The following is an 11,660-nucleotide window of genomic DNA, read 5'->3' as shown; positions in this document are numbered from 1 at the left end:
AAGATTTATTTTGTCCCACATCCTTATATACTCACAACCACAAGGTCACTCAAACACTCAACACGCCCCTTCCAAAAGCACAACACACCAGAAAAAAAAAATCCAAAGACAACAATGCAAAGGGACGCCCCCTCAAGCAATACTACGAACAGGGGCAAACCATCCACTGTCTCTGTCCCTTCTACTTTTAAGTTTCTGTTTCTACCCCAGTCTCGGGTTAAGTTCCATCATGGTAAACCTCTTCTTTATGGCTTTTCTCACACAGTTTCAGAAGACGCCGGTATGTCATTCTTACGAGGAATAGAGCTGCCAAAGATTTCCTCGTTAATTTCCTGACTCATTTTTAAGAGTGCATCTCCCGATGGTGGCGCCTCTGCATTATCATCATCAATTGAGTTATCAACGGCGTTTCTTAACATTTCACGAGAATGGAGCTGTATGAGATGAAATTTCACTGGTTGGGATACAGCCGTTCAAAGAAACACTTTTGAAAAGTCGGCTTTTTAAATGCAGGCGCCGATTTGTCTGGTCAATTTGAGACCGTTCTTTCCATTCAGAACGCCCGACATACACGGCGTCCCAGATAACTTGCACCATATTTAAAAAAAACACCGGAGGGCTCTGCAGGAGTGAAATCAACTGTCGTTAGCAAGTGTCTTCAGAAAGTGCACAGATTTTTTTAATGCGCCTGGTTATGTAAATAACTAAGATTATTGAGCTAACCTTTCAAATATTCTTTTAAAGGCCAAGATATCAATTGTAAAGTTGCAGGGCGCATTGAGAAACACCCAATGTGTTTGAAACATAATACGTTTTCGTGCTTTTTTCCGGCCTTCAAAGAACGCACATTCGCGGCGCGCTCGCACGCCGCGATTCGGGAAGCGAGTTGTCACGCGGTATTTTTTGTATTTCGCGGGCGTTTTTTTGAAGGCTAGGAAAAAGGAGCATGCAAAGTGCACCGTGTTGAAAATGGTTTAATTGGGTGTTAATGCGCTCTACAACTTTCCATTTCACACCTTGGCTTTTAAACGAAGATTTCAAAAGTTAGCTTGTTACTCTTAATTAAATAAATAGGCGCACTAAAACAATTTCGTGCACTTTCGCAAGAGACTTTCTAACAGTGTACAGTTGGTTTCACTCCCGGAGAGCGCTCCGTTGTTTGTTTTGTTTTTTAAGTTTGGTGCAAGTTATCTTGGACACTCCGCATATATATACTGGTAGTGCACATTTAGTACACTAAAAGCATACATGAAGTGTACTAAACGTGCGCTTATAGTATGCTAAAAGTACACTCGAAGTGCACTTATGTTATACTACATATGTGCTTGGGTTGTACTAAAGGTATACTATTTTGTTTCATAAAAGTGTGAAACTAGTACGATTTCAGTACATTCCCTAAGTTCACTATTAGTATACTTTCAGTATACTGATTTTGAACGACTTTTCGCTAAGGGTGGCGATAGCTCCAGGTGCCATCGGGGAAGATGACGTTGACGATGGCCGTCCACAGGAAGATGGTCAGGAGAGGCCGCTCACCCCCAGACATGTCGTCGTCTGTCCGTCAGGCCTGGACGAGTGCAGTGTTGGCGGTAACGCGTTACAAGTAACGTCGTTACCGGTAACGCGTTACTTTTTTTGGTAACGTAGTAACGTACTCGTTACTTTTCCAAAGAAGTAACGGGTAACGTACTTACGTTACTTATTTTGAGTAACGTGTAACGAAATTACGTTACGTTACTTTACTTCCTAAAACTTAAAAAAAATTAAATCTTAATTTTTCTTGTGCGCTTTTAAGTGCCCAGTCATAAATTCCTTAGTCAAAAAATGCCGCTGCCCTCCACTTTTCTTTGACGTCGGCGCTCGTCAGATTTGACGTCACACGCCACCTACCACTGGTTTTCTCACGCGGCTCGTTGACCTCGCTACCGCCGTCGCCTCGGCTGGAAGGCCAAAGAGGTCCGGCTTCGGGTGGATTTAGGAGATTCCTGCGTCGAAGCCTGCGTTTCGCTTCCCGCTGGGAAAGAAAATGACACCTTCGTGTCATGCTTTTTCCCGTTTTCCATGTTATAAATCAGCTTCATATATACTTCCGCGTTTTTTCTTGTAACTATTCGGGTGAAACCCTAAAAAAGAGAGGGTAATTAAGTTTCCGCATGGACATATTTTAGCTATGGAGCTTACGTACATATCAAACGTCGAAACAGCGAATGTTTTAGTTCGTGAATAAAACGTAACGCAACAGTAACGTGCGTTACTTTTTATCAGTAACGGTAACGGTAACGCGTTCCTTTTATTTTGAGGTAACGTAGGTCGGTAACGCGTTACATTTATTTGCAAGTAACGAGTAACGTATTTAGTTACTTTTTTTCGGTAACGCATACAACACTGGACGAGTGTTCCGGGATTAGGACGGCTCCGCGACACCGGCGTCGTTGTCAGATCCTCGACCCTCAGCACGTGGGGATCATCCATGGCGTCGTTCGCAGTGGCGCGCACCGTCAACGGGGTGATCTGTCGGGTTGACTCGCTACCCCGCACCTGCACCACTTTGCCGCACGCAATATTAACGACAGCCGACGAGGAGTAACTTTTAAGGTTGCTCTAGCGCGGGCCGACAGTGCTCGCCGAACGCTTCAGCCGGGAGAGGTAAGGTTTGGGTCAAGACGCAATCTCCGGCTGTCGCGAGGAACGAACAACCCCCCGAGTAAAAAAAAATTGGCTTGCTCTTTATGTTTATACAGCCTTGATGGAGATGCACCTCAACGGGTAATCGGTCTCTTAGCTGTAGATGAGAAATTGAGCCAGTGCGGTACAAACGCTAACCTGGGATTTTTAACGTGCATCACGCAGTTGTGGTCACACGAACGCGTGCCGGTACGAAACTCATCCAGATCGAAACGGGCGGGGGCGGCGGGGATCGAACCCAGGAGGTTCCCAGCGCAAGCTTTCGCTCCACGCTCCGAGCTGAGACGCGTTAGCCCACTCGGCCACTTCCTCCCTTCCCCCCGAGTACGCCTGGAAGGCTCTTTTTATATCCATCCAAGGCCAGAAGTTTTTGGGGAAGACGCGTCCCGCTCTCCCTCGTGAAAGAGGGAGAGAGCGCGCGCGTAGATTAGATTAGAGTTCCTGTATAGGCTCCCTACGGGTAGCATATACAGGAACTCTAGATTAGATAACCTTCTGGCTCCATCTGTCGGCCCATCAGTCAACCGTTTATTTTAGTTTCGGTTTCAGCTTTCTAGCGTTACAATGGAAAGAACCTGACGACCTTCAGAACGTCCTACCAGTGGCCGAGATGAGCGCCAAAACTCTCACGTCGTCGCGCATGCGTGAATTTCATCCGTTGTGACAAGCTGACAGCAGTGTGACTCGATAACTGAGCGATATATCTACTTATTTATTTATTTATATTTACCCTAAAGGCCCAAACGGGCATTACATAGGGGGGGGGGGGGAGTGATAGTACAAAGTTTCATACAATTGGGTTAACTGAAAAAAAAAACGATTATATAGTTGTCATAAACAATGTTAAACAAGGAATTTAACAATATAAATAACAAGAACAGTGAATGAAAACATGACCAAAAGCAGCACTATATAAGTTGGCATATATTACTAAAAGAACTAATGAGCATATCAGGTGAAGTGTTTAACGCAATTTCTCTGGGCAGGCTGTTCCATTCGGAGATGGCAAGAACCAAAGGGGAATTTTTTAACAAGTTAGTGTGGGCAAAGATGGACTACACGAGACGAAATACGATGTACAGGCTGAATGAATGAGGTCCTAAAGGGAGATGATCCATGATAGAGTTTGTGGAAAAATGACAGGCGAGCAATACATTGTCTGTACTGCAGTTGGGTTAGGTTGAAGTTAAGTTTTATGTAAAGGCCCGTTCACACTCTTGCGACCGACTGCGACCGAGAGAGACCAGACCGGTTTTTAAGCCTTTTGCAACGTCTTAGGACCGGATGCGCTACAGCGGAGCTGGTCCTAAGAGATCGCAAGAGGCTTAAAAACCGATCTGGTCTCTCTCGGTCGCAGTCGGTCGCAAGAGTGTGAACGGGCCTTTAGACACACTGGAAATACGGGAGAGGTTGCGGGTTATAAATCTTGCAGCTTTATTTTGAAGTGCCTCAATATGGTTGGTTAAGTAAAGCTGGTGAGAGTGCCATATGATGGATGCATATTCCAACTGCGACCTGACGAGGGTAGTATAGGTGAGGAGTTTAGATTATTTGTTAGCTTGAAATAAAGAGCGTTTAAGAAAACCAGAGAGTTCTGAAAGCTTTGCAGATTACATTTTCAATATGAAGGTTTCATGATAAGTTAGCTGTTAGATGGACGCCGAGGTATTTAATTGACGTAACGTTTTCAATGCGGTCCTCTCCAATTATGTACGCGTGATGAGCGATTTGTAATTTCGTTGTAAAAGTGACAGCTTGAGTTTCGTTAGTGTTTATTTGCATTAACCATGTGGTGCACCATTGCTGGACAATGTCTAGGTCACGTTGGAGTATGCGAAAATCCAAGGGGTTAGAAATTACCCGATAAATGAAGCAATCGTCCGCGAATAGACGCATGGTAGATTGAATGTTATATTCCTTTTTACCTCAACTTGTGCACCGACGAATTCACCTCAAAAAGAAATGAATGAGTGCACCAACCAACCAGAGTGCCGGGTGTCTTCACCCGGCACTCCCACTGAGAGGAGTCAGAGTGCATGTTGACAGTTGATTCAGCCAGCGGGTTGCAAGCAGGTTTGTGGCGCGCGAATTCGTAGCGGTCGCTCGGTGAGAAGCGGACGTCTCTCAACGATATCCACAAACACAATATGCAGAATAATAAAACAGAACGATAAAGTGGTAAAAGAAAACCAAACGTGCAGAAGAACGCAATCAAATCGAGCGCTTCGAGCATTCAATACCCCGAATACAACAACAACATGACGTCACCGAGTTAACCGGACGCGTTCGTAAATTCAACACTACAATGACATGGCTCAAAAGAAGTAGAGAAATAGACACTCAGGCTGCACGTCTTGCGCCGTTTAAGTGGAGAGTTTGACGGCACAAATGTTTTATTTGAGAAAAGATGTGAGTCAAGTCGGGAGTGCTGCATTTATTAACAAAGCAATACCGTTTGTGAACGACTCGCTCTTCCGTGAACAAACGAACGCAGTCACTGCGGCCTCAGTCACCTCCGGAGTGACTGCGTGCGATTCGTATTTTAAAGGGACCATGAAGGCAGTTTCGAAGTTTTATTCGACGATTGAAATGGATGTCAGGCACGTCTCAGATACTATTGACCAAGTTCTAGTCCGAACAGAAGTCTGGGTGCCGCACCAATCGAGCAAACAGGCGCGGTGCGCGCCGAAGCGTGACGACAACGGGCTCCTCGTCTGGCGATTGGTTCAAACGATAGACGCGCTCTTGGTTTCAATGGACCTTTTCCGAGAAGCGTTCTGCGCACGCGCGAGCGCCCGATGCCAAGCGGTGGAAGTCGGCACGAAAAATCGAGGAAATTCGGAATGAGGCTCTAGATCGACGAGTAGAACACGGAATTGCAGCATATATATAATTGTGTTACACAAAAAAAGAGAGTGGACGGAGAGAAAAACACGACGTTTGGGTGGACGCTACGAATTTCCTTAAAGTCGCGTTGGGCACGCGACGCAGCTCAGAGAGCGAAGCAACTGGTAGCGCAGCTCCCATTATCGATTGGTAGCGCAGGTAGGTCACTTCCTCGATTTTTAGTTCGTGCAGCCACCGCCTGGTGCCGTCGGTATTTGGAAAAGGTCCATTTCGGTGGTGAGATGTGATGAAAAAAGTTTATTTGAACGTTGGATAATTTTTTGAAGTTGTAATTGAGAATTAATAGGTTTCATACCGTGTATAAAAGCATAATCTGAAGCGATCCCTCCGTTTGTCACTGGTTGAACGCATCCCGCACTGCTAACTCGGGCGCGTAACAAGCATCAAGCAACCATGGACAAAAAAAAAAAAAAAAAAAAGATGTACGAGCGCCGGGGGTGGCGGACATTTGGTTTTGGTTTCGTGCGTCGTCTCGTGTTCGCTTTGCGAACTGGTGTCTCACCAATCATGCCGCGTTTATGTGCAGTAGTAGGTTGCGCGAAAGGTCGGCTAAAGACGTGCGGTCGATCGGACAACGTTAGTTTGCATAAATTGCCGACCGATGCAGCAATGCGCAGCATTGGGTTGCGCACCGTCGTCTTGCCTAGAGCTGTGGACAGCGCTGTCAGGATTTGTTCGTTGCATTTCCGACCAGAAGACTTTGAGCAGCACCTTCACGTCAGCCGTAGTCTGGGTAAAAACATGAAGTTCCCACGTCTGAGGAAAGCGCGGCGTTGTCGTCCATTTCTTCCAGGTTTTCTTCACAGACCGCCGTGCACTAGAGCGAACCACGGGAACCACACTGAGTGTGCACTAAATCCTACCGATGCCGACAGTGCTCCCTGACGCAATACCACCTAGAACACAAGGCCTGCGCGTTTCCTCCTCTAAACGTCATCACTAGTAGATCCCCCGAGCGCCCCCTAGGTAGCCCGGATGAGCGCCGTCGTCTGCTACATCGTCTGCTAGAGCGGTTGACAGCACTGCCGCTGTATCGTCAGACGCTCGACCCGCGAAGGTCGAAAAAATCGGATGAAATGCCGTTTCACTGCTGCGTGAAAAATTGCCAAGGAAATAAGCACAAGTCTTATAGTTCAGTGCCAGTTTTTTCGTTCCCGGCCGATGAAGCCCGAAGGCAGCAGTGGCTGCAAGCACTGCCGAAGGAGAGTGTAGTGTCCGAACGCTCAAAGGTGCGCACGTAGTACATTCAAGCATTGGCTCTTGTGCCTCTTTAGTTGAAGAACTACGAGGTTACACTGATAGAAACTTCTTTTCGTATTCGACACGAGATGGGATCTCGATAAGGACGGGCGAGGAAATGCACGTAGTGCAGTTTGTTTTATTGAAGAGTTTTTTTTTTTTTTTTTTCCCCTCTTGTCTATCGACGTAAGAGCGCACTCGCGAACTCGGCAGGTACATCTGCAAGCTGACGTTCTGTCGCAATTTGGGCTTACTATACCCACCGTTCACGAAGAAAGTGTAGCTTCCGCAGTGCTGCAGCGCCGAGTTACTAACGACATCGTCGGCGTGATGCTGATCATACAGTCGAGCTGCGAGCCGATCAGAAAGTTTCAACGTCGCACAGAAAAATTGACGCGGGGTACGATATGTAATTTCGCAACCTTTTCAGAGCACCACGGTACAGGAATTGCATATTCCGTGCTTGATGGCGCATATGACAACCGGTTCAGTGTAACTTCGCGCACGGCACATATGCAGCACGAATGTCGAAGTCGAGGAGACTTGCATTCGTAACGTAGCGTAAGAAAACGCTGCCCTGTGAATGGGCCCTACCGGGCAGCTGTTTCGATGTTGCGTGCCGGCAACGTTCGAAATACGGACTCCACTAAATCGAAGCGTAGTCCTCATGTTTTGATCGTGTTTTTCTTGTTTTGAACGGTGTCCCGTGCGAGCGAATTAAGAAAAAGCTAGAGACGCGTGCCCAACCAGCCCAACGCTCTGCGCATTCCGGTCTCGCACGTGCGTTCATACAGTGCAGGCACTTTTCTACGCTACAGGCTCATTCCTCAGGGGTAGTCCCAACAGTGCACAACCACTGGAGAACACCTTCACCTCTTTTATAGTTCCTTTGTAGTCATGCACTCCTCTCTACCCCAAGAAAAACACTGAAGTATTATATTCCACGTGACTTTAGTAATCTGTGAAATTAAAAGCTGAATATTTGATGAGAGAGAATATCAAAACAACTGCTAGTTAGAGTTGTCGCTGCCCGAGGAGTCCAACTGGAACCCCAACTAAGGTGCCAGGTTCGGCCAGGTTCGATTGACGCATGGTTAGATGAACTTATGGAACAAGAAAAAAAAAAAGAGGAAAAAAATGGGAGAAAAGGGGACAGACTTACATTATATTTATTATTAGGCATATATTATTTATAATTATAGTATAATTCACCAATAAGCTCAACTCAAGCCCGTAATTTACGGTGGACGGGATATGCTGAATGATGTGGGCCACCAGCAATATAAACTTCTCTGCTTAACTAACATACAGTGCACAGAGCATTGACAGAGCACTCCAGTACAGTAAAAACAAATGTAGCTTTGATACACCAGCATTCAAAATGGAAATAATATATATAAGCACCTCGATTACTTAGTTTTGTTTTATATGTACAACTCTCCTTATTCACTCTTTCTTGCACTACTTGAAATGTAGTGCAAATATATGGCACTCATCTATGCTTTTACATCATTTGAAGGACAATCTACTAGCTTCCTTCGCTAAAGGGTCAGTTTGGATTGAGGAAATATATTCATGCCTTCAGTGGCGAACATGCGTTATAAAAAGCTAATCGTAAATCAAGAACAACCATCTAAAATTCAATAATGCCAGAAATTTTATTCTCAAAAAAGAAAAAAAGTGGAGACATTTTTTTTCGTAACAGGCAATTAAACAGTCAAATGCCTCACTACAATCACTACAAAATTATTTCACATTCTTCACCAAATTCTACAGCTGCTTTGGCTACCACATAACAGCAGTCACATGAAACAGTCATACTTTCTTTATTGTAGGTGTGTGCAGCACACTTTGAAGACAGATTCGTGATCACGTCAACACAGTACACAGACCCCAGAACCGGAGCAGTCCTCCAAGCCCGTCTCGATAGACCGAGACTTTCCAGCAATGCTGTGCCGACAATATTTGCCTGCAGCACCTCTTCACTGCCCCAAGAACCACCACTGGCAGAGCCACCTGAAAAGAGACCAAGAGAACCCAATGAGGAAAATGATATCTCATTTGACCAACTCATAGACCAAATCCAAGACATCAATGCTACTCCCTTCTGGAACTGCATTCAAAACGACCAAGGTGTTACATTCCTGAACATCAACCAAGACCCCAACAACGCTCCACAGCTGAAGTACTCCGTTACTGTGAAGCCTGACTTAACGGTATCAGTATACTGTTACAGCACAAAGACAACCAAGCTTTCAGGCGACTTTTGGATACCGACCACCATCACCAGTCTGAAAACGCTGGTTGACCTGCTCGACAACATCAGAGCATTCGACAAGTCGGCCACATCATCTGGCACCAGCAAGAAGAAGGACGCCATTCTTGGACTCATCCTGTCGTTACTTGATGACCTCAGGAATGACAATGAAGTTCAAGACATCGCAGACGCACTGGCATTTTTATGCCAACAGGTAGATGTGCTCCTGAGAAAAAAGCCCAAGTATGCACCAGACTTTCTCATTTTTGCAAGCCTCATATACACCATTTCGCCGCACGCGTACAAGTTTATGAGGGGCACCTCCCGTATCATGCTGCCACATCCCTCTACGATCAGGAGACTGTGTTCCAACCAACAGCTGAACCCCTCAACAGAGCAAGACGATGAACAGCTTCTGTCTTACATAAAAAAGCAAAGTGAACACCTTGAGGATCACGAAAAAGTTGCCACCCTCATGTTGGATGAAGTACATTTAAAACCTTACATCGATTATAAGGGAGGAAATGTCCAAGGCAGCTCTGCCAACTCATGCAAAGCAGCACGAACAGCACATGTGTTCATGATACAGAGCCTGTTGTCATCCAACAAAGATGTCGTACATGTCCTCCCTGTGTGCCAGATAGATGCCCAACAGCTGCACTGCTTCGTGAAGAAAATTATTCTAAGGCTAGAGGCACTAGGATTCAAGATCATCGCCGTCGTAACCGACAATAATGCCATCAACCGCAAGATGATGTCACAATTCGCCACCCACGCCAAATTCGATATGGTCTACAGCCACCCAGCAGACACAGACAGGCCCCTCTTTTTCATTGTGGACCCTGTACACTTGTTGAAATGCATTCGCAACAACTGGCTGAGCCAAGGAACTCCTGGAAAGTGCTTCGCATTCCCAAGCTTCAAAAGCATCGAAACGGCGACTCCTGCCACATCACAACAACAAGCTTCATTTGATGCCTTGAGGGAGTTACAGCTTCACGAGACTGACCAACTGGCTAAGTTTGGCTACGGACTCAGTGCCAAGGCGCTACATCCATCAAGTCTGGAGCGCCAAAATGTGAGGTTGGTCTTGAAAATCTTCAATGACCACGTCGTGCAAGCTTTAAGGACACTTGGCCACGACCTCGGCATCCAGCACGTCCTGGAAACGGCTGACTTCATCGAGCTGATTGTGAGGTGGTGGAAAGTGGCGAATGTGAAGACCCCCTTGAAAGGGCAGAGGCTGCGAGATCCAATGCAGGAGCCTGTCAGCTCTGTGGCAGATCCGAAGCTCAAGTTCCTCAGTGACATGGTCCAGTGGCTCGACACCTGGGAAGCAATGGACACAGACAGTGGGAGACTGACCAATGAGACACATAAAGCGCTCAGGCTGACTTGCTCCACCCTGGTAAAGGTGTCCATCTACTGCCTCAGGGAGCTTGGTTTCAGCTATGTTCTGCTCGGCAAATTTCAAGCAGACTCTCTGGAAGCCAGATTTGGAAAGTACAGGAGGCTTGCTGGGACACAATACCACATTTCCATCCGCCAGTTGCATGAGTCGGAGACGAAGATCAGGCTGCAAAAGATGCTACCACTGGTGCCCGCCACAGAGTTACTTGGCAGGGCACAAGAACAAGCAACACACGAAGAGGTGACACAGGAGGAACGCAACCAGTTCAGCATCACAGTAGATGCTACTGACATCGCTGCCAAACATGATCAGATGCCTGCGATTACCTATATTGCAGGCTACTGTGCCCATGCAGTCCTAAAAAAACTTGGTTGCGATGCTTGCGAAGAAAACCTCACCCTGGAAGAAAGAAGCATTGAGCTCGACGATGCAAGCCTCATCAAAGGAATCTCCCGGGGAGGGCTGAAATTTCCCCAAGCCGTAGTCGTGAATGCCGTGCTCCACACACAGCTAGTGCTGGAAAAGCTCACAGACAAGGAGAATGCAGCACAGTTCTTTGCAGTTCGAAACCAGAAGGGACTGCTTATGTCTGTCACTAGGGAGATGCTGACCAAGTATGACGACCTGGATGTGTGCGACTTTGGACATGACCCCAAGGTTGTGATGACGCACATCTTGAGTGTGTCAGCTAACACTTTCCTTGCTAACTACTGCCGGAACCAAAATGAGGCTATCCAAGACGCTGCAGCCTCTAAAAAAAATGTGCGGAAGTTGCAAGTCCTAAGCCAGAGCAAGTAGTGGCACAAACACAAACTGTCAAGAAATCTCCAATGACTGGCATTATGTATTTGTCTATTTACTTCTCGAAATATTTGTGAAAGTGGACAGTACTTGACCTATTAACATGCATTATATAAGTTTATTACTTCCTTCTTGGTTTGACCAGCTACTACATATTGTTATATTGTGATTTCCAAATAACAAAACCATGAAATATCAAGCAGGGAAGAACAATCTCTCCAGAGCAGTAAAGGTGCAGTGATACGTAGTTTCTGACAAAGGTTGGTGAACCATTTTCTAAAAGATGAATAATGCAAACTATAGAGTAAAAAACACTTTTTGTTCTTTCTACTTGCATGTTCTGAAAAAGGTGTACCAATA

General features: G+C 46.1%; 1 protein-coding gene across 1 annotated transcript; it reads left to right on the top strand.

The window, feature by feature from the left end:
* The first annotated feature begins 8,424 nt into the window (after positions 1–8,424).
* Positions 8,425–11,297, top strand: LOC115310965. Its single transcript, XM_040220336.1, has 2 exons — positions 8,425–8,445; positions 8,667–11,297. The coding sequence occupies exons 1-2, from the start codon at positions 8,425–8,427 to the stop codon at positions 11,295–11,297; spliced, it is 2,652 nt and encodes an 883-aa protein (XP_040076270.1).
* Positions 11,298–11,660: the final 363 nt, after the last annotated feature.

This window comes from Ixodes scapularis, unplaced genomic scaffold (genome assembly GCF_016920785.2).
Source record: "Ixodes scapularis isolate PalLabHiFi unplaced genomic scaffold, ASM1692078v2 PGA_scaffold3__209_contigs__length_174095766, whole genome shotgun sequence".
In the NCBI taxonomy this organism is placed as follows: domain Eukaryota; kingdom Metazoa; phylum Arthropoda; class Arachnida; order Ixodida; family Ixodidae; genus Ixodes; species Ixodes scapularis.
Note: the sequence above shows the minus strand (reverse complement) of the source record. Positions and strands in the feature narration are given on the sequence as shown.